The sequence below is a fragment of the Rattus rattus genome, chromosome 4, assembly GCF_011064425.1.
Source record: "Rattus rattus isolate New Zealand chromosome 4, Rrattus_CSIRO_v1, whole genome shotgun sequence".
Classification (NCBI taxonomy): domain Eukaryota; kingdom Metazoa; phylum Chordata; class Mammalia; order Rodentia; family Muridae; genus Rattus; species Rattus rattus.
Window position 1 is genome coordinate 136,784,754 of NC_046157.1, and position 24,164 is coordinate 136,808,917.

General features: G+C 47.3%; 1 protein-coding gene across 2 annotated transcripts in view; it reads left to right on the forward strand.

Moving 5' to 3' along the window:
- Nucleotides 1-24,164, forward strand: part of Nrp2 (neuropilin 2) — a 112,943-nt gene that overhangs the window by 72,714 nt on the left and 16,065 nt on the right. Inside the window, exons 13-16 of one of the 2 annotated variants that reach the window (XM_032901198.1) lie at nucleotides 7,946-8,208; nucleotides 9,735-9,831; nucleotides 10,972-11,007; nucleotides 20,329-23,908. In XM_032901198.1, coding sequence (XP_032757089.1) covers nucleotides 7,946-8,208; nucleotides 9,735-9,831; nucleotides 10,972-11,007; nucleotides 20,329-20,609 — 677 coding nt within the window. In that variant the 3' untranslated portion in view covers nucleotides 20,610-23,908. Of the gene's footprint in view, nucleotides 1-7,945; nucleotides 8,209-9,734; nucleotides 9,832-10,971; nucleotides 11,008-20,328; nucleotides 23,909-24,164 lie in introns of those variants that run through there. The other variant, XM_032901197.1, reaches the window with a different exon arrangement.

The window sequence follows — 24,164 nt, forward strand, 5'->3', positions numbered from 1 at the left end:
TGCCGTGGCACTCTTATTCTGTGGATGTGGAGGCCACGGTGACCATGCTTGGAAGCAGCATCACGGTAATGTGTTAGACAATACTGCTGTACCACCTCTGGGCCGTAGCCGAAGAACGAGCTTCCAATCCTTGCCGATGCATGGGTCGCTTGGTTTAGTGAGAACCATGAAGCAGGGAGTTGGGGAGGCAGATTTGCCTGAGCCCGTTCTGCAAGTGTTGCTATTTTGATTTTCCATCTATGCCACTCTATCTCCCTCAGCAACTATGGGACAGTGCATTAAGGACAACATGGGGTCACTATGTATAGAAATAGTATACTAAGTAAATAGTAATACTAATAGTATCGAGACTTGTTATTGTTATGATCGTTATTGTTGTAAAGAATGAGATAAGACCTGGGCCTGGTGGTGCTAGCATATAATCTCAGTTACCAGAGAGACTGAGGCAGGGGGATTGGACATTTAAGGCCTGCCTAGCCTACAGAATGAGTTCAGGACCAGCCTAAGCAAATTAGCAAGACAGCCTCAAAAATAAAAGGAAAAAGGAGAGCTGAGCTGGAGCAGTGGCAGAGTGCTTGCCTAGCATCTGGGAGTGTCTGGAGTGCCTAAGTCCAGTCTCTAGCACCGCTGGGGTGGGAGGGAGGAGGAGGAGGGGGAGAAGGAAGAGAAGGAGATAAGGCCAGAGGTAAACAGGATTCTGCCCAGTCAGCCTCCTGATCGAGATCCAAGTGTGATCTGGAACACTCGATTTCACTCTGGAATGTGTGTGCCCTTTTACACATTGACTGACCATGTGAAGCTTGACTACAAAGCTCCCCCACTTTGGTAACTAAAAGTTGTGGAAGCATCTAAAGAAAACAGGTAAAGTCTACATTGTGAAGGGAGCTTTGCCCAGCTTAGAGGAGGCTTGAGGAAAGCTCAGTGGGAGTACACCAAGAATGTAAATACTCAGGTTTTATCCACAGTGGTCATCCCTTCAAATGTAGGTACAATACCCTGTTAACTTTTCACTGAGGTTGTTTTGCATCAGACTTGGTTTCTGATTAACGCCAGCAGGTGGGATGGACACACTTAAGACAGGCTTACTTTTTGATTGTAGGCTAGCAATGACTCTGAATTTAAAAAACCTCCCTCTGTGCTCAAAAGATCAGGTGACAGCTTTCAATTCAGACACTGTCAAATCAGGTTCTCAGACCTCCTGATGATGTCACCCTTTAACACAGGTCCTCCTGTCGTGGTGTCCCCCCATCATAAAATTATTCACATTGCTATTTCATTACTGTAAGTTTAATATCGTTATGAATCAGAATGTAAGTATCTGATATGCAGGATGTCTGATACAAGACCCCAGTGAAAGGGTCATTTGACCCTCTGGAGGAATTAAGACCCACATGTTGAGAACCACTGCCTCAGACCGAACCACCTTGGGAAGAAGGTGGTTATAGTTTGGCTAGGGCATAGCCCTTAAAAATACAAAGCCAGAGAACTGGGACTATGGACCATGATAGATAATGAAAGGACAGGAAGAGCTGAGCTAGATGCAAGCAATAATCAAGGGATAATTTCAACTAGAACAGGAAAGATTTGCGGGCATGGGGGGGTGAAGGGGGTTTGTAAGACGGGAGGAAAACAGCCCTGTTTGTGGAAAAGATGAAAACAGAGAGAAGCTGTTATCTCCTTTCTTGAAAACCATGAGAGACTGGGGTGATAATGAAGGGGAAAATTGAGAACAAACTATCTAGATGGTGGAGCTTTCTGTAGAAGCTGACACATCACATCGAAAAATACCTCCAGGTACCTAGCAGCCTGCAAGGACTGGCCCAGCCGAATCCTTAAATGCCTGCTGTATGTTCTATCATAAACCTTGAAAACCTCCTGCTGAGTTCATCCAAAGTCAATGTTTCCCTTAACTGGTTGTTAATTTGAGGACCTTAGCAGAGATAGACTGACCTTGGGAGGCCAGCGGAGTGGCTGACTCATGTTTTAAGTATGACCTATACTAAGAGACTCCATCCCCTGCTGCAGTAAATATTCTCTCAGATGGTTGTTCTAGTAGGAGGGCAAGATGCTAGCCAGGAGATGCGTGTGAGGGACAGATGGCGTGTTTGGCTTTGCAATAGCCAGGAGGATCAAGCAGCTGATTTATTTTAGGGTTGGTTAAAGGGGAGTAGACACAATTGAATCCATTGCTATTGGACCAACCTCAGTCACGTGTCCATGGGACACTTAAGCAGCTGAAGCCAGATGGGACCGTAAATCGCCAGGTGAAGTATCAAGAGGCCCTTTCAGAGACAGCATCAGGTGAAGCGCACGAGTGACCCTTTCTCTGCACTTCCTCTCTGCCCTTCTGAACTGGAGTTGTTCATTCCCGTGTGATTGTTTGCTCTGTATCTTTGGCAACAGCGGACATTCCGAGTCAAGGACACAGCAAAATGCTTCCTAAATATGTCAGGTCCAGGAGGACAGGGATTTTGTATCTTAGGGACATTATTTCTTGGTTCTCTCTCAGCAGCTGAGTGGATTTCCTTTCTATTGTCTTTTTGTTGGAAGCTATCTACTGCCGGTATCCTAGCTATCAGTCACAGTGGAGGGCAACTTCCAACCCACAGGGCTGGGTCTTAGCTGCCTGGTTGTCATATTAGGGCAACCTCTTGCAGTCCAATGGGTTCCTTCCTAAGGACCAAGGAAATTCATAAAGCAACTTGTCCCCGCCCCGCCATGCCCACACTTCTGTCAGGTAACCCACAGCTACTGTGTGCTTGGCCTTTCTTAGTATCTAGTGGTGGTTGGCCCTAAGCTGGGCTATTCCAGAACAACCTTCACTTTCAGAATACGTCCAAGCTCAGCGTCTTGTCTGAATGTCAGACTCTCGAGAGCTGAAGCACTCCATAAACAATGACCCAGAAAGGAAGCATTTAAAGATAGTAGCGTTGTATTTCCTGGAGAAACACAGACTGAAAGTCTTAATTTTCTCATATTCATTCTCTCTCTCTCTCTCTCTCTCTCTCTCTCTCTCTCTCTCTCTCTCTCTGTGTGTGTCTTTTTCTACTCCTCTCCCTCTCTTTCTCGTTCTCTCTCCTTTTCTCCTTTCCTTTCTCCCTTCTTTCCTCTCTTCTCTCTTTCCCTGTCTCTCTCCCCTTCCTCTCTTCCTCTCCCTCTCTGTCTCTTCCTTTCTTCCTCCCTCTCTCTGTCTCCCCCCTCTCTGCTCGTGTTTGTATGCACCGCAGTGCAGAATCTCTGATGTCAGTCTTTTGTATCTTGTCTGAGACAGTGTCTATTTGTTCGCTATAGTGTACCTCAGGCTAGCCCAGAAACTTCCATTCTTTTTCCTGTATCTTCCCCCCATCTCCGTCAGGGTACACTACAGTAGGTTTGCAGCCTTATGATGTTACTTCAGTCCTGGGGTCATCAGGCTTGTGAGGCAAGCTCTTCACACACTTAGCCATCTGCCCGGCCCCCTGGACTTCTTAATTCCTTACGAATAAAATGCTTCCAAGTCATAGAACAGAAATGAGCTGTGTTGCATCAGGGGTAGATGGAGGAAGTGTGTCCGCATGACAGCAGGAAGGTGTTACACTCAATTTGAGATGTTCTTGACAGCTGGAGTTGTGGCCTGGAGAACACATTGCCATTGTGGCCTGTGGAGCCTCTTAGCATAGTGTCAGGATGTTTCCACACACTTCCTCTGCCCAGTGCTAATAGTCACACGGAATCCTCTCACGATCCAAGATCACAATCACATTTTATTTCACCCTCTGTAGATTAGCACAGAAGACATGTAGCGCAGGGTGCGTGATGGAGAGCTGGTTCCTGGAGTTGAGATAGGTCTGGAAAGGTATCTTAATTCAAAGAATGTCAATACCTTCCCCAGGATAAATCCTACTTCTTTTTGTATCTTGCACTGGCTTCCCAGGTTTATAGTGGTCTTCAGTCTGCATGGAAGGCAGTGTGTGGAGTGGCATCAATCGCTTGACTGAGCTCTTGCTATATCTTTGTATACCTCATGAAGTAATATTATTATACCCACTGTACAGATGGAAAGACTAAGGCTTTAGAGCCACCAGCCAGGATTCCACCCCAGGTGACAAGGAGCCAGCTAGTTTACTCAGTCCCATGTGGGTCCAGAGCCTATAGCTCTGTAGCACTGGTCCTGGAAACACAACTTCCTATCTCTGAGCTTCAGAGAAGCTTGATGTAGATCGGGGAATCTCTCTAATTACAGCACTGGAGAGCGTCAAGCAGGAAGATCATGAGTTCAGGGCCAGCCTGAGCTACTTAGCAGGACCCTGGAAAGAGGGTGGAGGGGGAGAAAGAGAGAGGGGGGAAGGAAAGGAAGGAAGGAAGGAAGGAAGGAAGAAAGGAAGGAAGGAAGAAAGTAAGGAAAACAAAGAAAGAGGATATTATTGGTTGCACAGGGATGGGTATGAATCATAACTAAAGGTGAAGCCGTGGTGTCTGTCATCTAGTATCCTCTCAATTTGACCATCCTCATCCTCTGCTTTTTTGGTTCCCTTCCTTGTGCATTTCCCAGTCTGAGTCTTTCCTTTGTGGCGTTCCTGGTTCTAATCAGGCCTCTGTCGTGACAGGCAGGGATGTTTTGCAGCTCAGACTCCCTCTGACTGATGTCCCTGCTAATTCCTTAAATTTACATATCATCTTTCTTCCCTGGAGTTCATAGCACTTAACAGACAAGTGGGGCACAAATGATTTAACTAAGTGAGATCCAGAGGCCTGCTCGTCTGGAGACTCTGCAAACCCGTGGATTAGCTCAGATGTCAGCGCTGAGTTATGAGCCTTCAGCTGCTTGTGCTTAGCACGCCACTAGCATTAACTCGATTCCTGCCACGGTCCTGTAAATCATGCATAGTGATTATCAGCCTACTGTGAGAGAAGGAAGGAGAGAAGAAAGGGGCTCGGGAGACTCTGGACCAGCTGACTGGGGAACCTTTGGCCTGGTTGAATTCTAATGACAGGGTGGATAGATAAGATAGACCCAGATAAAAACCCTTGCACCCTGCCATCTCTCGCCCCAGACACATTTGGCTTTCCCGGTTGTAACCATTCTGCTGTGATTCCTTTGCTTAAGAATGCAAATTCACACAAGTGACAGAATTTCCGCCAAGCAATTCTCAGGCAGCAAGTGGGTCTGATTTGTGAAGCTGTGAAGGGAGAGAGAGGCTGAATAAGAAGACTCACAGATCCGCCTTCCTTTATAGATGGGGTGGAAAGAGGAGGGGCTTGGAAGGTACAGGAACATAGAGGATCAGGGGGACCCTCGCTGGTGTCTCAATCTACCGGGAGCCTCCACAGGTGACCCTGGGATTAGGCTACCTCATCTTTAAAAGGGGCCTCCTGGCTCAGGAAAACAGAGTCTGTGGCAAAGGGATTGTGTGAACTGAAGGCTTGGCAGAGGCTAGCAGATTCTCTCTCCTCCTTACATACCATTCTTTCTCATCTGTGTTTGCCATTCATTCACTTATTCATTCATGGAATAAGATTCCCCTGGGTAGTGAGACACGCACAAACTAAGGAAAGGAAAAAAGATACGATGCTAAGCCTTCTGTGTGCAAGACAACCGGGGATAGGGGATTAGAAGATGGCTCACCTGGTAGAGGTGCTTGCTACCAAACCTGATCTGGAACCTACATGGTGGAAAGAAAAAAAAAAAAAAAAAACAACTCCTGTAAATCATTCTCTGACAGGGGTTGGGGATTTAGCTCAGTGGTAGAGCGCTTGCCTAGCAAGCGCAAGGCCCTGGGTTCGGTCCCCAGCTCCGAAAAAAAAGAAAGAAAAAAAATAGTCCTCTGACCTCCTCATGTGCACTGTGGCACACTCTTGTGCACAAGCACATGCACACATGTGAGCATACACACATGTATTAAATGAATAAATACTTTTAAAAAGATCTGAGCTATAGGAAAGAGCCATGACCCAGTTAAGAGTGACAGGTAGACAGCACTGTAGCAAAGTCTAAGCTCCCTTTAAAGGTAAGTAAGGTCAGGTGTTTTGAACAAATACTGGAATCGTTAGGAAAGGGAAGGTGACTATTGCGCGTGCCAGAATGGTTGGCAGAAGAGGTGGCAGAAGAGTCAGCCTAGGTGGAGGAAAGGAAGAACGGGCAGCTTCAGGTACGGTGAGGCTGAGGCAGTAGGCCCAGGGGGAAGCAGGTTTGCCTCAGACAGAGAGGGATTGCAAGGATTTGGGGCAAGATGCTTTCGGGCAGCTGAAGAGTTTACTGTAGGAAGGTGTGGGATCCCTCAGTTAAGTCTGGGGTCTGCTTAGCTCTGAACTAGCATTTCCTGCTTGGACAAGTCTCTTTAGCCTCTCTGTTTTCTCCATCGTGTTCAGAGTAAAATTGGGACGTCTTAGCTCACAGGACGAGGCGATATATTGCATACCAGAATGCTTTGTAACCTGAAAGGCATTATGCAAATCTGAGTCGTAATTATTATCATTAATAGTGATAGCGGGAAGATCTGATGTGCAAACAGAGGGCTAGAAGATCACCGAGTGTCTGGTGATGCTATCTGCCTCCCCTCCTCACCAGACCTCATCATTAAAGCTCTGTTCTCAAGGCAACCTCCTCTTCCTTATCTCCGCCTTGAACAGGCCTGCCGGTGGAGGCTCTGTGGAGGCTGAGCTCTCACCTAACAAGATAATGCCAACAGGTATGACAGCGATGAATCAGAGATCCCCAGCCCTGAGAGGGTGCTGACCCAGGCTTCTGGAACACTAGCCTGTCCTCTGACAAACCCACGGACTGAAAAACCTCTGAGCTTGTGGCCCAGACTAATGTAGCATCAAATTAACAAGACCCTGAAGTGTCTGGCCTGCTCGCATTCTAAGTTGGTTATGCAGTGGAAATGTCCCTGACCCACTTGCAGAGTTTAGCAGACCATGACCCCATGCTTCAGGGCCCAAGATCGTGAGAACTCCTCCTCCTTCTCTGAGCATTTGCTCTCCTCACACGGGCTGGAGTTCCCCATCTCCATACCTGTGACTGAGGTATAGGTGCTGCCAACCATAACAAGAGCTCAGCCTTCTGCATAACTATGGGATGGATTTAAACCCAGTCTGCCAAGAAGGCCATTCTTGAAGCATTTGGACAGTGAGCTCTTAATTTCCCAGAACATGTATGTTCTTTGCTAAAGACGCGGCCTTTGCTAATGATAACGGCCTTACCTTTTTAACCAGTGGAGCTATATGTGTGTGGGATGGCCGTCTACTCCCACCCTGATCTTCTTAGAGTTGACTTGAGTGTCTGCATAATAGTTACTGAGGCTTAGGCATCGTCTAGCAACCCTGGCAGAGACAGAAGGCTTTTAATGTCTTCCATTTGGACAGTGCCCAGCCAGACAATACCTGGCCAGTCACACTCCAATCCGGCAACTACCACACCCTATAAACTGCTCCCTGTAATTCAGTTCACCAGATTGCATTGGCCCTTTGGGTAAGCCAGAGATGAGTAAGACATGGGTCAGGCCTCTTCACTCTAGGGAGAAAAGACAAGTCTGTACACAGCCAGGATTTGAAATTGACCACCCCAGGGGCTGTATACGAAAGACATGACACAGAGAGCTAATGCGGGGCCAGTGTGACTTAAGGATTGAAGAAAGGGCTTCAAGAGAACAGAGCATTTGAATCAAGAGTCTGAAAGGGCCTAAGAGAAGAGCACAGCAGGCCCAGCACGGTGGCTCACACCTGTGGTCTTAGCACTCAGGAGGCAGAAGTGGGAAGGTTGTAAGTTCAAGGCCAGCCTGAGCTACATAGCAAGACCCAACATGTTTCAAAACACTGAAAACAACTCAACTCCTCTCTCTCTCTCTCTCTCTCTCTCTCTCTCTCTCTCTCTCTCTCTCTCTCTCTCTCTGATGGAGAGGCCACAGTATACAAAGTGGTATACTTCCCAAGCATTTACCACTTCCGTTTGGATTGTCTCCCCTAGATGACAAGAACTTCCTGAAACTACAGAGCGACGGCGGACGAGAGGGCCAGTTTGGGCGGCTCATCAGCCCACCAGTGCACCTGCCCCGAAGCCCTGTGTGCATGGAGTTCCAGTACCAAGCCATGGGCGGCCACGGGGTGGCACTGCAGGTGGTTCGGGAAGCCAGCCAGGAAAGCAAACTCCTTTGGGTCATCCGCGAGGACCAGGGCAGCGAGTGGAAGCATGGACGCATTATCCTGCCCAGTTATGACATGGAGTATCAGGTGAGTCGGGGAAGAGAAGTGGGTGTGCAAGAGGCAAGGGGGTCACCATTCCAGTATTTCAAAGAGCTTGCCCATTCATCAGTAAGGGACGTGGTGAAGCTGCGCTGTTTTCATTGTGTTTCTTATGTTGCCATGGCAACTAAATGACACTCTTATTTGTTATTCAGAATGTGCCTATCTCTACGCCCAGACTTGGTTCTTTGTTCCTCCTATTGCCTTTTATATTGCTGAAATCTTCTCCAACAAATGTTTCTTCACTCCATTTTATTTGAGATTGCTATCGGGTAGGCTCACAAAGGGACCCAGAAGCCAGGGAAGTAAACACAAATAGCCCCCCACACCCAAGGCAGTGGAGGGCTCCGAATGGAGGAGACTGTGGCCACGCCCTCCCAGACCTCCAGAGAGCATGGATCCAGAGAGGGGCATAGATGGATAGCATCCGTCTGTGGCCAGCAGACCTGAGAGCCCCAAACAAGTGGCTTCTCTCTCAGCTTCTATTATCTCTGTCCAGCGGAGCAAGAGACTGAGGCACAGACGGGCCCACACATCTGTATGCGCATCCTGGGTAGGAGTAGACACACTGTGGACGAGGTGACTGGGAACCAGCCAAAGCATTAACCTGCTCCTCCCCAGATGAGGAGCCGCAACAGATGGCCGGTGAGGCAGCCAACTGCTCGCTCAGTTTGCCAGAGGACATGTGCTCGTTTGCAGAAAGAACCTGCGGAGGGCGAGAATGAGGAGTGATTAAAGACCACGGAGCTGAGGGGCTTCCATGCGCAGGCTGTAGCCACTCACTCCTGAGACTACAATGCATCCATCCCGAGACCCTCGCCCCCCAGCCTGAGTCCCCCGCTTATTAACCTTACGGCATTAGAAGAACCTGTTGAGGTCCCTTTGTCTCGGTGTTTGTCTTTGAGTTTCTCCAGGCAGAGCTGTTACCTCACTGGATTTTGTTACTATCTCATCTAACGAATAGTAGATGCTCAGTAAATTGTTGATAGAGGAGTAAATTATTTCCCGGCTGTTGTATTAACACATCTCTAAGTCAGAGTGCAAGGAGAGGTCATGCAGAAGGCAGTGCAAACCTAAGGGCCGTGTTTCCTTCATTACTGTCACCTGCTCATGTCCTCTGAGTTTTCAAATACCTGCACTAAGCATTGAAGGACGCACAAGAAAGGAACCTCTGACATAGCTAGGGAAATTTCAGCACCCTTCTCCCTCAAGGATGCTTCCATTGTGGTCCTTTTAACCGGTATATTCTCGTTACTAGACAACAACATCTGTCAACCTGTTATATTTTCTTATCCTCTCAGATATGTAATTGATTCAAACCAACTCTTTTTAAGTTAAGATCTCAGGAGATGTAGCCATGTGGGCCACAGATGTGTACCAGGTACAATAAAACCGCACGCACGCACGCACGCACGCACGCACACGCGCTCTTCTGTGAAAAGGAAATTGGACATCTTTACAGTGGATGAACCAGGAAGATTGGCTAATCATGGCTCTTGTCTTTCTGACTCTAGATCGTGTTCGAGGGAGTGATCGGGAAAGGGCGATCCGGAGAGATTTCCATCGACGACATTCGGATAAGCACCGATGTCCCACTGGAGAACTGCATGGGTATGTGACTTCCTCCATCACTTCCTCCCTCTTCGTGGTTGTTTCAAACACGACATTAGGGACTGGGTTATGCAGAAGGAAGCAACTGTTGTCTTAACACTTCCCAGTCTGTGTGGGAGGTGAAGTGTGGGCTTGGTTGAAACTTAGGCTGTAGGTGGGAGGGTTCTGATATGAGGTGAAGGTTTATGTATCCATCGCCCAATCAGAAATAGATGCGCACTAAGTATGTGAAATTTTGGGGTGCCGAGACCCCATCATCAGACTCCAATTTTTAAGCAAAGAAAATGCTAGAGGACAAGAGTGCCTGCCAGTCAGAATTACATGCTGGAAAGGTTTGATGGGTTTAATGGAAGCCTTCAGTGATGGGCAAAAATGGTACACGTGCTATATAAGAACGATAACACAATTACGCACACTGTTCCTTCACATGAATGAACTGGGCGGGGGGCAGATTAGAGCATAAAAAAACCCAATGTTACATTTTGTTTTCAAGCTAATACTTCTAATGCCCAAGAGTCTAGAGTTGTAAGATTAGGCGTGGCGCACCTGAGGGCCAGCATATTAAGGACACCCTCTTTGGTCAGAAGTGCTAAGAGCCAGCTCTCCTGAAACGCACACAGTTCTGCCCAAGGCTTCATCCTGAAGTGGGGGATCCCTAAGGGAACCCTGACCCCCACCCATCCTCGCCACAGATCTTTCCCCAGACAGGGAAAAGGACTAGGACTTGATCCCAGCCGGCAGAGTTGCTGTAATAAGTTACCAAGTGCTTTTGTTGGACCTTGGGTGTCTGTGCCTAGTGATGTCAGAAGCAACAGGGACTTCCCTAGTCCCTCAGGCAACTCTCAGGGCTTGGGCATCTAAAACTAATCCCAGGTCTGAGAAAGTAATCAGCGGTAAGTAGCTGATTACAGTGCCGTGGGGACCTGTTACCCTATGAAGGACTTTTTGTTCCAAAGCAACTTGAGCATTTTCTCTACTCGCCTCAGCCCCGTGGTGATGGTAGGCACAGTCTAGAAAACATGCAGGAGGTGGGCCACATTCTGTAGCGTATTGCCAAGTGACCTAACAGACCAGCTGTGTCATATTCATTCATTCTCTTTATCTAACTCAATTTTTTTCTTTTCTTTTTTTTTCTTTCAGAACCCATCTCAGCTTTTGCAGGTGAGGATTTTAAAGGTAAAAAAAGTTTGTTATACATGGCTTTTTCTCTTTCCATGTGATATGAATTTGGTGGGTTGGGGCAGTAACTCCCAATTTAACAAAGCCTGCAGGAGAAAACAAGTGCTTCACTTTCTCACCACTAGGTGGCGACAGCGACACCCATAGATTCTGGGGATTGAGATCCTCAACGTCTCTCATTTAATTAAAGTTTAGAAACCTGTAATAGAGACAAATAGGTTACAGATAAACCTTTGAGCCTTGCACTGTCCACTCGGGAGCAATGAGGTTTGAAAATGCAGGAGTGGTGAGAAAGGAGAGGCTGTGGGAAGATTAACCCTCAGTGAGACTACTGTAGTACCAGGCGTTCTAGTGTTGATGTTGGGAAAAAAACCTGAGGAGGGCTGTGAAAGGTGCTGAATTCAGAAGCTGGTAGACAGAGCAAGGAGGCACATTCTCTGACCAGAAAGGGATGCTTTCTCCCTAAGAAAGCAAACAGAGAACAAAGCAAAGAAGAGGGAAATTGGCATGCTCTCCTCATTCAAGAAAAGAAGCAAGGGCTTCCAGCCCGGAGCAAAGGTTATGTTTGTGCTTAACCAAATGCAGCGAGGTTTACGCTCACCCTCCTCAGTCAGTCTGGCTGCTGATGCTGCCCAAGTTCTAATGCTGAACACTCGGTGACCCCTCTAAGTGCGGAGTGCTCCCCTGCAACTGGCCCAGCTACAGCATTGCTCACAGACCTCACCCAGTGCTTAGTCCCAGGCAACTGTTTGGTGCCAGCTCTGAGAGGGCTGTTACACCCTGTTTGTGCGGACTGGGCTTGACCCTCTCGGTGAGCATTTTGAAAATAAGCTCCCGGTTTTATATACCCCACATCTCCACATTTCACCTTCGCTCTCATTAACCTGTCCAGCTCCTGACTAGAAAGAGACGAGCCCTTGGCTTGACACCTAGATAGGCTCCCTGAATCCAAGTCATCTGGCCTAATTTGCCACTCACCCTTAGCTCTAAGACAAGCAATATGGGGGACGCGGTAGAACAGAGAGGCCGGTATATGTTTCGATGCTCTTCCCTGCTTGCCCACCACGTTTGGAAGTATCTATTGTGTGCCCATGTGTGCATCTTGCTGCTCCCTGGGGTCGTAGCTGCAAGTGCAAAGCCCCACCAGGAAAGCTAGTGTGCAAACTGAACGGCTTGGACTGCCTTCAGGATGTAGCATAATGTTTACGCTGGGGAAGAGAAGCCTGCTCCTGACTCTCTGTGGGCTGTTGAGCCTCAAAGCTCCCCGAAAGGCCAGTTCAAGACCGGCTGGCAGCTACTATAAAAGCTGTGCACGTACCATGTCTGGTCGTGACTGACAAGGACAGCAGCTGAGGGCTGCACTGCTCTAAGAGAATAAACAAACCAAGCACACATGCTCTCCTCGAAGTCCTGTACAGCACGAGGCTGCACACCCAAGCCTGTTCGCCTGTAAAAACATATATAAATAAAGTCTCAACTGAGTGGCAAATGTGCACTTAGGCTAAATAAACACTGGGCTCATGGCTCGAAGGTAAGACTTCCCAGGATGCTCTTGATGCTTTCGGGCTGTGCAGACAGGGCTCTGGTGGCCATCATTGGCTCACGGATGCAGACATGGCAAGGAGGCAACCAAGTCTTAGGGGGCAGAGACTTGGCTGAAGAACATAGAGAGCCAAGAGCACAGTGGGAATTAGAAGTTTCAACCACACTGACGCTCTGTGATGCTCCTGGGTACTAACTAGCCAGCTGAACCTGGGACCGGGCGTAGGACCTCCTCTCAGGTCTCTACCTTTACTCAAACAAATGGTCTCCACTTGGGAGACTCGGCTTTTGTGGGCGTAGGACCTCCTCTCAGGCCTCTACCTTTACTCAAACAAATGGTCTCCGCTTGGGAGACTCGGCTTTTGTTCTCTTCCTGGGTAGGACAGTAGGAACATAAAATCTCAAAACAGAGAATCAGAGTAAATCAGATTTGAGCAGGCCAAGTACCAAGAGCTGATGTAGGGACACCGCTTACAATCGCCATTTGTGCTGCTCCTATGCCTTTAGAGTTAGGGTTGTTTTTCTTTTTATTATAAACTAGTCATGCAGCAAACGTAATCCTATTCAGTCCGGGAGATCAGTGTGTTCTTGGTGGATCTTTAGGGAAACACAAAAGTGGCCTTTGGACGTGTGCTGGTGGGTGCTCTGGGTCCTTCTTAGTTTGAAGTATCCTTCATTTTCAGCCTCTCGCTGGCTTCCTGCCACGCATCTCTGTCTTTTTAGTCTAATGGCATTGCGCTTTCTGCTTCGTTACGTGCGTGTAGACTGTGTACCTGGATGTGACTTAGTGTGGCAGAGAAACTGTGCAGAGAAAGAGGAGGCAGAGAAAGTGAAAACACTGTGTCATCGTGCCAGTCTTTAAAAAGATCTTTCTGTCGTTGATGAATCATACTTTAAACAATGTAACTTGGGTGTGCTTACTTGCTTGCTTGCTTTCATAAGCAGTGGCTATAAACATGGTGGCGTCATGTATCTTTGTTCTTAAGGTCTGAGTTTTAACAAATGAAAAACCGTATATAAAGGGAAAGGGGAGAAAGACTGAGAAGCGGTATAATTAAGGTGATGAATTGTTTCCTCTTACTTGGTGCTTTTTTTTTCTTCTTTATAAAAGAAAAGGCAACAAGCAAGAAGTCAGTAAAAATATATAATGCCCACAATCAGAATCCTGTGGCTCTTGCCCAGGTGAATATTCTTAGGAGCTTGTGGTAGAGACAAGAGTTGTTGTTCCTGCGGAGGCTGTGTGTTCTGAATGCAGTAGGGGCAGACCACATCCAGAAATCATGGAGACCCAGGCAGGGCTGCACTGTGAAGGTGTTCTTGGGATACAGTCCTCTGAACCACCCTCTTACTAAGGGCCCTAAGAGGAGTATCCATATGTTCTGAGTCCCATGGTTGTGAACATGTCTTCTCCAACCATTTCTAAGGCTGCTGTACTCCATCTTTTGGATTCCACTGTGTGCCTTCCCTCTGTCACCCCCACCCCCCAATTTTCATCCAGATACAACCAGGAGAAAATGATCATTAAAGGCTGTCCTTCCTCTGGCTATGGCTGGGAATTGTTGTAAGGGGGACACACGGAGGGTAAAGCTGAGGTCAGGCTAGCACCTGACTTCATGCCTCCGATTTTGAGCTAATTTATTTGGGTCCTACAAACCGATCTGCCATTTTTTACACACATCTCTTTTTCTACCACTGCTGTAACTCTCACGACCTGCCTTCCACCCCAAAACTTTGCCTGCCAGTAAGACACCCCATCCCTGGCTGCATACAGGACTGGATGGCCCCATCAGAGAATCTTTCTCATCGGCTTCCCTGTTTTCTACAGCGCTGTCTCGTTGGAGCGCTTCTAAGGAAGCAGAGAGAGTTCATGCACATAAGTCTCAGATGAAATCAGAAAAGCACACTAAATCCCCGGAAGCCGCCAGGGCTCCAGATAGACAGCCATGATGGGAGGGTCCTCCCCATTGCCCCGCCCCCAGCCCCAGCTGCCTAGTTGAAGCTAGGTGTTGCAAGAGCGAGGACAGGAGAGATGTGTGAAACCACGTGTGTTGCTTGACTCCCATCTCTGCCCAAAGGACACCGAGGCACAGTTTGTGAAGTTTGCTTGCACACCCAGCCTCTTCCGTCACAGAAGCCGGGCACATCCCCTCCGCGCTAGTGCCTCTAAGCAGCTGCCAGGACAGTCTGTCAAAGGGTGCAGCAAAAGGTGTTTTTCCCTAATATCTCTCTCCAACAACGCAGCCTTGCAAACCTCAGTTTTAAGATGTAGCCTTAGTTCCAAAAAAGGAGAAGTGTCTGCTTCAGTCAGTCAGGGGTTGAATGCAGAGGCATTTTACATAGGCACAGGGAGAGGACAGAGTGGAGAGGCCCCAAGGTTTCTGCAGGCTCACTGAAAACCTCTGAGTCTACCTCTGCAATTGCTTGTCCAGCACATGGAAAGACCTTTTTCCCGGGGATACTTTGAACTCTAGCATCCCCTTAAAGAGCACAGGAGACCTGGCCACATTCTTCCATAAGCTTTTCTAGTGGATCCAAGCCTTTTCTTTGTTAGCGTGATCCCGCCGATGAAACGGTTCCCCTGAACTGTCCCCTCTGCTGTGTTCATTCTCAGCTGCCATGGAAAGGGCCCCCACACCTGCAGCATAAACCAGCATTTAGGTACAGAGAGAGACCCACCCTTGGTGTCTTCCAGAACATTCTTTCAGGGATGCTGGGTAGCTCCTCCAGGTCCCAGTGACATTTCGTGAACATCACTGTGAGAGACGCTTGGGTTTTTTTGTGTTTTTTTTTTCTTGGTGAATCTGCCTCATGCCAATTCTCTGACAGGTTCAGACAGAGTGGGAGGCAGAAAGGAAGAGAAGGCTGCTTTCTGTTCCTGCCTTACTTGTTTAGAACAAAATCCGCAAAGTTGTACTATGAAAGACTAGATAATAAATATTCTGGGCTTTGGAGCACACACAGCCTTTCTGGCAAGCACTCTGCTCCACCCATGAAGCACAAAGGCAAACCCCAAGTAGTGTGTAAACAAATGACAGTGTTCAAATAAAACTTTATCTATAAAAAGGGACAATGGGCTGCAGTCAGCTGAGGATTTTGTATACCTGGTTTCAGTCACTCAGCAGCAGTAAGCGATTCTTCAAGCAGCCTAGGATTTCCCTCTGTGTTACTTCGCCTTCTTCCTTAGTTTTCAAACTGCTCATCCTCTTAGCCCCTCACATCCCCCACTTAAGACTCGTGGAAAATAAAGACTATTCAAGTAAAGCCCATGAACCAAGGGCTGACATGCTGAAAACTTCTCACAACCACATTTCCTAATTATTCAGTAAGCCAGTGACACTGTTTTACAGATGTAAGCAGCCATGGAAGGCTCACAGGTGATTTCTCTTCATTTTTCCCATGTGTGACTTCTCGGAATTTCTTTCTAAAATCCCAAATTCTTAGCCTTCACATCTCTCTCCTCCAGGGAGTTCAGAACTTTTGCAGATGGGAGCCTGCTCAACCTTGCAAATGCACTTGGAGTTATTGACTGTTTAAGTATCTGTTTCTCATTATCTCAAACAATGAGAAAACTTTGTGGAGAATTGGGGGGGTGAAATTAATAAAAAAAAACGGTTGCGGAATTAAAAACATTTTTTCCAACTGAAAAGAAAAGAAAAAGATTTGTGAGCAAATGGTCTAAGACCAGTCACGGGGAAAGTTGGGACAGACATTGCAGCTCTGGGCAAGGTTGATGGCTCATCCAGTGTTTGCTCACAGGCTGGTGTAGCTAGTCCAGGACTCTTTATTTCTGAAGATATAGGCTGGTCACACCATAGGAAACATGGGGTGAACAAGACAAAAGCCCAGCTCCTCATGTGCCCATCTTTTTCTATTTTCCCATGTGGCACTGTGAGAGGGAAGCCCTTCTAGTACCTTCCGGGAGGTGTTCTGTGAAGTCTAGTGGGAAGTCAGCATTCCCCAGGGCGTCTAAACATTGGTCCAATTCCTATGCCATGCTATCTATCCATGTCTGTCTGTCTATCTGTCCATCTGTCTACTCGTCCATCCATCTGGCATTTATTGGATTTCTCCCATTGCTGGAAAGATGTTTTTGAGTACAGACTTAACCCTGCTTGATTTATTACCTTCCTTTTCTGTAACTTGCAAACCACAGCCTAATGAGCACATAACCCCTCAAGGCTGTGGCAGAGCCTTTTGGAATTAAGTCTGTAGCTGGAGAATGTTCCGAAACCTTCTGGGTGCCTACAAACTCTCTAAACTCCCTGTCGGGACACAAGGAAGGTACTATTGCTTACAGCCTCTCCTTTCTAAGTCCTTCAGGTTAAGAGCATAAGTTTATATAGTATGTTTCCTCATTTTTCCAAACACGTGACCAAGGAAAACGTTTATCTCTCGTCATTCAGATTCTCTCATGGTGTCATGCTAATAATATCAGGCAAGAGGGCTCTGGTGGGAAAGGAGGAGTCCTTTTTTCTTGTTCACTTTACATTCTGCTCACTGTCCCCCTCCCAGTCACCTCCTCTCACAATCCTTCCCCCATCCCCTCTCTCCTCATCTGAGCAGGTGGGGGTCCCCTGAGTATTCCTCCACCCTGGCACATCAAGTCTCTGTGGGGCTGGGGTATCCTCTCCCACTGAGGCCACACAAGGCAGCCCAGCTAGAAGAACATATCCCACAGACAGGCAACAGCTTTTGGGACAGCCCCTGCTCCAGTTTGGGATACATGAAGACCAAGCTGCACGTCTGCTACGTGTGTGCAGGGAGGCCTAGGTCCGCCTATGTGTTCTTTGGCAGGAAGGAGGAGTCTTGTGGCATACAGTGGGATCTGTCTTCCACAGCACAGGACAGCTCTGAGGTGATGAGATGACAGCTCACACAGCTGATTCTGAATGCTAATCCCATATTATGACTTAGCCTCTTACGGAAGGAAGGAGCATCTCCCCACTGCACCATCAGAAACCCTCTCAAGGCAGCGTGAGGTTTCCTCCCTCCCCAGCTCTAGTTCTGAGCAGTAAACTTTTGTACCGAGGCCAGGTGAGGCAGAGGAAACTGAAGTGGCTGTAACTGTGCTCCTTCCTATCCGTGTGGTCAGGCACCTCAGCGAGGGCTTTGTTGCCTAATTTGCCACCTGCCTTTTCTCTGATGGGCAAGCTGCAACCTCATTAGAGGATGGTCCCATAACGCAGCAAACCAGAATCAGAAGGGCAGCCATGGAACACTTTACAGGAGAAGAAAGGTGTCTCTGGTAAAATCTAAAGCCTCTTGCACACTTAGGCATTTCCCAGCATCGTTATGAGTTCACCTGAAAATCCAGAAGCAAGGTGGTTTCCAAGCAGCAGACACTCTTGGTGACCTGAATCAGGACTTGACATCATTGACATCAGCTGACTGTGACTTGTGACCTGACCACTTCAAGGAACCGTTTTCAATACTTTTTTTTCTTGATTTTTTTTTAATACAAAATTCTCCAGGGAAAACGTTTATCTCTCGTCATTCAGATTATCTCATGGTGTCATGCTGATAATATCAGGCAAGAGGGCTCTGGTGGGAAAGGAGGGGTCTTTTTTTCTTATTCACTTTACATTCTGTACCAATGTGGGGGAGGAGGAAGAGAAGAGGAGAGGAGAGGAGAGGGAGGGAGGGAAGGGAAGGAAGGGGAGAAGAGAGGAGGAGAGGAGAGAGAGAGGAGAGGAGGAGAGGAGGAGGAGAGGAGAGGAGAGGAGAGGAGAGGAGAGGAGAGGAGAGGAGAGGAGAGAAATGAAGGAATTAAAAGATGGAGATCAGAGTTGGGTGTGGTAGCCCCACCACTTGGGAGGCTGAGGCAGGGGGATTGTTTAAGGCTAGCTACATGGTGAATTATGTGCTAGCCTCTGCTAAAAAGTGAAAACCTGTCTCAAGATAACAGACAAAAGAAGATGAAAATACTTTAGGGGAAAGGGAGTATCATGCAGTCACATGGGAGAGGATTAGGTAGTAGAAACAGCCTTAGGAGTCGTAGGATAATGGGGTCTTTTTCACCCTAAAAACACAGATATGGCTATCAAGTTGTGTGCTAAGCAACTTGTCTTGGTCAAAGCTCTTCCAACATTGTGGGACTTCTGGTGGCCTACAAGGTACCAATGAGACTGCGCCCTGATGGAAGGGGATCTCCAAACTGAAGGAAGGAGTAATTCAGGATTAGCAAGACAGGCTTCATCGGATTTTCCCAGAAAATTTCTCTTATTTTTCTCTCACTTCTGAGGAGACATGGGATCTGGCATAACTCAGCTATCTGGGGATCAGGCTGTGGGAACGGGAGAACATTGAGAACTTGGGGTGTGGACTTCCGTTCAGCAGTTGCTTCATAAGGCATTTATAGGGCACCTTCACAGCATGTCTTCCTCGGTGGAGGCTAAGTCTGGCGTCCTCTACTTCAGGAGCTCTAAGTCTGGTAGGGGCGGGGGTGGAGAGAAGAAAAGTAGCCTGCTTGGTGAGCAGAGATGGGTCCACAAAATAGATGCGGTGAATAGGCAGCTCGCCCCTCTCCGGTTAAGTAAAGGAAACAGGTTTGAGCCACCAGCACGTGGTGCGAGCAGCTTGGGAAGCATTTCTCATAGGTTAAGCATACATCGTTTTTCAGAAGTAAAGATCATGTCTGCCTTTGGCAAGCTCAAAAACGCCTTAGTCCCTTTCAGGGCCAGATTCTCATCTGATGTAAATCTTTGGGAGAATCAAGTTGTAGCACTGCTTTGCATGGAGTGGGAGTCAAGCCAGTCTTTCCCCCGAGTTACCCTGAGCTTAACTCTACTACAGTGTCTCCATGGCAACCAGAGGCTGGCCAGTAAACTCAGTTGCCTCCTAAATCTCCCCACCCCCTGCTTCTCCCTGCTCTTTTCCACGGTTAAGAATGAGCCTCTTTTCTTTTACCCTCCCTCGCTCCGTCCCTCGATTCTCACTCTCCTTTATTGCTTTGTGCTCATATTTTTCTTTCCTTGCAACTCCTTATCCAATCTGCTTTTAAAATCCTCCATCCTATTAAAAAAATGAAGACGGGTTAGTCACTGCTTGACAGTAGTAATTGACCTGTTTAGACATGACCAAGCTGATTTCAATGGGCACAGAAACCTTGGCAAACCAAAGTGGAATTTACCTTCAAGTCTAGCCAGCCTAATTAATACATTGTTGAGAATTCTGGCCAGCCATACCAAATATGGTTTTTCCACCCACTTGAAGAATCTACCAATCTGAATACCAGCAGATACTGTAGCATCATTGTGTGTGTGTGTGTGTGTGTGTGTGTGTGCATGGCGTGTGTGTGCAAGTAGAGAGAGAGAGAGAGAGAGAGAGAGAGAGAGAGAGAGAGAGGAGAGAGAGAGAGAGAGAGAGGGAAAGGAGAGAAAAATTATAATGCTTTTACACATGGTAAAGTAATTCTGGTTAAATAGTAAAGAATGCTGTGTAAGGGTAGGTAGGACTCGTGGTTGAAACATATTTAATACCAGGTGAGCAGCAATTGTAAATTGAACCTCTCTAAGCCTGTTTCCTCATTTGTAGAATAAAGTACCAGGTACTTAAAGGGACCAGCAGAAAGATAGCCGATTATACACGGCTTGGTATATATGAAGGCCAAGCACTGCCTGAGTCCCTGGACCCCTACTATATGGCCCAAAGCATGAGTGTTTCTCTCTCTCTCTCTCTCTCTTCCTTTTCTTTTTTCTTTATTTCTTTTTTTTTAATTAATTTTTTATGAGTCCGCATGCTCTCAGCCTAGCAACACTCTCTGTGTCTCTCCCTCAGGGGGCACCCTTCCGCCAGGGACCGAGCCCACAGTGGACACGGTGCCCGTGCAGCCCATCCCAGCCTACTGGTATTACGTTATGGCGGCCGGGGGTGCCGTGCTGGTGCTGGTCTCCGTCATCCTGGCCCTGGTGCTCCACTACCACCGGTTCCGCTATGCGGCCAAGAAGACCGATCACTCCATCACCTACAAAACCTCCCACTACACCAACGGGACCCCTCTGGCAGTCGAGCCCACCCTAACCATTAAGCTAGAGCAAGAGCGGGGCTCGCACTGCTGAGGGCCGAAGCAGGAACAGCGCCCCCCAAAAAACCCAAGAAAGACTGCAAACACGTTGCCTCGATTTTGCACTTTTTTTCTCCTTGCCTAGTCTCTGCGTGAACCCTCAGACATCTCTCTCCAGAGTCCCCAACCCTGAGCGCTCTTATCTAGCCCCCACCATTCTCTGTGGTCCTCGGTTCCCGTTTCTCCTTGCTCTGATATTGTTTGTTTTAACATTATTTTTTCCTTTTATTCTTTCCTTTTTAATCTTCTCTCTTTTATTCCTTTCTCTCCCACCCCCTCTTTTCTAATGATTTTAAACCCAACTCAAATGCTGCATCTGGAATCCCAGAAGAGACCCGCCCCTAAGCACTTCACAACCCAAGGCCCTGTTGGTTTTGTTCCAGAGACAGGCCCTGTTGTTTTCTCCCCTTGCCTTATCCCATCCCTCCTCTCCTGGGCAGGCTGCCAGGTGTCTTGAGGGGAACCTGGTCCTGTATGTATGTACACAGTACACTCCCATGTGAAGAGGTGTGTGTGTGTGTGTGTGTGTGTGTGTGTGTGTGTGTGTGTGTGTTGGATTTGTGAGGGAGAGACTGATTCACTGTGGAGGGGGGGAGTGTGTGGGTGTGTGTAGAGAGGGGCCCCTTCCCTCTGTGTTACTTCTTCTGGGGTACTTTTCAAGAAAATAATATACTGTACACATTTTGTTTACTTGGAGAAGAGATTGGAGCTTTTTTGTTGCCTTATCTAGCTCTGGCTGGGTTTCTGTTGGCTGTCATTGTCATCTCCAGGTACCTAGAAAAATAGAGGCCATTCGGAATACAGTGTGGCTGCACCCTTCCTTATCCCCTTCCCAAGTCACCCGACCCAAGACTACGGTTCCTCCAGTGTACTCAGACATGACCCCCTTTGTTGTGTTTCCCGGTGTCTTTGAAGTCACAAGATAACAGCCATTGGGTGCATGGAGTCATCTCTACTTCCAGCCCTGAAGCAAATGTGTCTCATGTTGCCTTATAAAAAGAAAAAAAGAAAAAAAAAGAAGAGGAATAAAAAGTTCATAATGAATGTTTAGCTCTGACGGTCCAGTTGTGGAATAAGTCATAAAGAATAACACACCTGGGGTGATGTAAACTCAGTAGTCTGTTTTAATTGCAAGCAGGGGGCACGATAGGAGGGAGGAGATGGAAAGACCCAAATGTTGTCTCCTCACCCCCCGGGGCATCATTGCATTGAGCCTAAGGTGGGATGGGGTTGAGGAAGAAGGTATTCTTTGGTATTATTTTGGTCATTGTAATAGCATTTGTGAAATATGAGGGAAGGGGGTTATTTGCTTTCCTTTCATGGTGTTAATGTGTGCCTGAATCTATAGCTTCTGAAGTACGTGGCTTTCCTCCTGACTTTGTTAAATATTATGAGAAAATAGAAAGGAATCATTTGTTGAAATGAACCCACGTGCTGCCGGTTAAAGCACTAGGGGCATCTGGCTAATACACCCCAAAAGGCTGCTCTGACATCAGCAGCACTAGCACGGGCAGAGAGAAGATGCTGTGGGAAAGGTCCACCCATAGCTGCCTACATTTCCTCCCCGAAACTATCCTCCGGGAGAGATGTTAGAGAGAAGTTGCCCAAGGCTGCATTAAATAGCAAAGTCACTTCTGTCGCAACAAAGTGTCTATTTGAAGACTCCAAGTATACCAGGGCTCAGTCTTGGAGCCATTTGTTTTCTACTTTCCAGCTAAAAAAGCTTCCTGGAAAGTGAACAATTCTCTCAAGATGGTTGCCTGGTCACATGACTCTCCAGACACCTTCTAAGAACAAAATACTAATGATTCTTTTATTTTATTCTTTATTTTTTTATTTATTTTTATTGCTTGGGAGAGAGCCGTTCAGCATTCTGTTCAGCATTCTTTCAGAGTAGCCAGATTGGTCCCTCCAGCACACTCTCAGCTTTTGCATCTGGTTCCTTTCATCCTCCGGAAAGGACACTGCTCTCCCACTCTTACTCTGTTTCAAAGAGCTATTCTGTCTCAACTACAGCAGCCCTGCCAAGAAAAGAAAAGATGAAAGGCTAGTGTGTGGCTACCTTGAGGTGTCCTACCTCAGCGGAAGATGGAGAAGGAAGGGTGAGCTCGAGGTGGGCAGCAGCCCTGAGTGCTGAGAGCACCGTGCCTGTCACCAAGGGTTTTTGTTGTTGTTGTTGTTGTTGTTGTTGTTGTTGTTGTTGTTGCTTTTTAAACAGAGTTGTTTATTCACCACTAGCTGAGCATTTAAGGCCAGTCATTCCTTGCAAATGATTGACATTCTTACAGGTGCCCTGTTGAGGCATCAGAAAACCACAGCTAGAAAATCAATCCAGTATAGCAAAGAAAATGGTGGCCACTTTGTGAACTTGCTCTAGCTCATCTGATACCCCATGTGGCATCATCTTCATGCACATGTCACAGATGAGAAGATAGTGAATCCCATGATACCTTCAGCCAGGACTCATGCTTAAACACTCTCTCTCTCTCTCTCTCTCTCTCTCTCTCTCTCTCTCTCTCTCTCTTCTCTCTCTCCAACCCCCTTCTCTCCTGCTTCCCCCAACTCCAGCACCTTTCATAGTATTATCTAAAAGGGGCAGCTCATGTGTAAAATGCCATGCCTTGATGCTTTAGAAAGCAAAATTCTATATCCTGTTAGGGAGGAAAGCGGCACTCTCTTCTAAGAAAACTGGACTGGACAGATGAATCCGTGCATGCACCAGTGTAGCGTTGCTTCTCAGAAGACAAAGCAGTGGTGGCAACTGTTAAAATGTGGAAGAGTGTTTGAATGAGGTGAAGGGCCAGCTGGGCTAGAAAGCATTCGCCTTACTAGAGATCTCACAAGAACCCTTCCTTGAGAGTGTGCTAGCAGCTGCTGTCTCCTATTGCTGGCAAAAAGCAGGCAAAGAGAAACAAAACGAAACAAGCAGAGCATTGCCATTGACAAAGAAGATGCCCAAAGTGAAGTCATCCCTTCCCCGTCCCCACTGCTTTTGATTAAAACCATAATCAGAGATCCAGTAATGTTTTTGAGGTTGGTGTCCCATCTTTTAAAAGACCCCTATCTTTAAAATAAAAACTAGCAGGCAAGCAAACACCTAAAAGGTCAAAATCTACCAAAGAACGACAAAACAAGAAAACCTAAAGATTTTTACTTCCTGTTCTTATCCCCTCCCTCTAACTGTGACACTCTTTGCATTACTCAGTTGCCTGTGTGTCAAAATAACTTGTGGATGTTGGAAACTATTTGAAAATGTATTGTGTGGAATGTAATAAAATGATATTTTTATACAAACATCTGGGTTTTTTTCCCCTGCCCCTCTGCCCGTGAGAACAAAGTTGACATGTAAGCTTTGAAAAGAAAAGAAGAAACTCAATGTCTCCAAAGTTTATACTTTGCCTTCTGAACTGTGGGGCATTTGTGTGGGAGGGCGGGATGTCCTCTCCTTGAGGCTGAACACCAGCGCTCCTTTCTTTGTATTTCCATAACTGCTTGTTAGGATGTTCAGCCAATTTGTACAGCTGAGCCAACTTTCATGATTGGTGTGGGA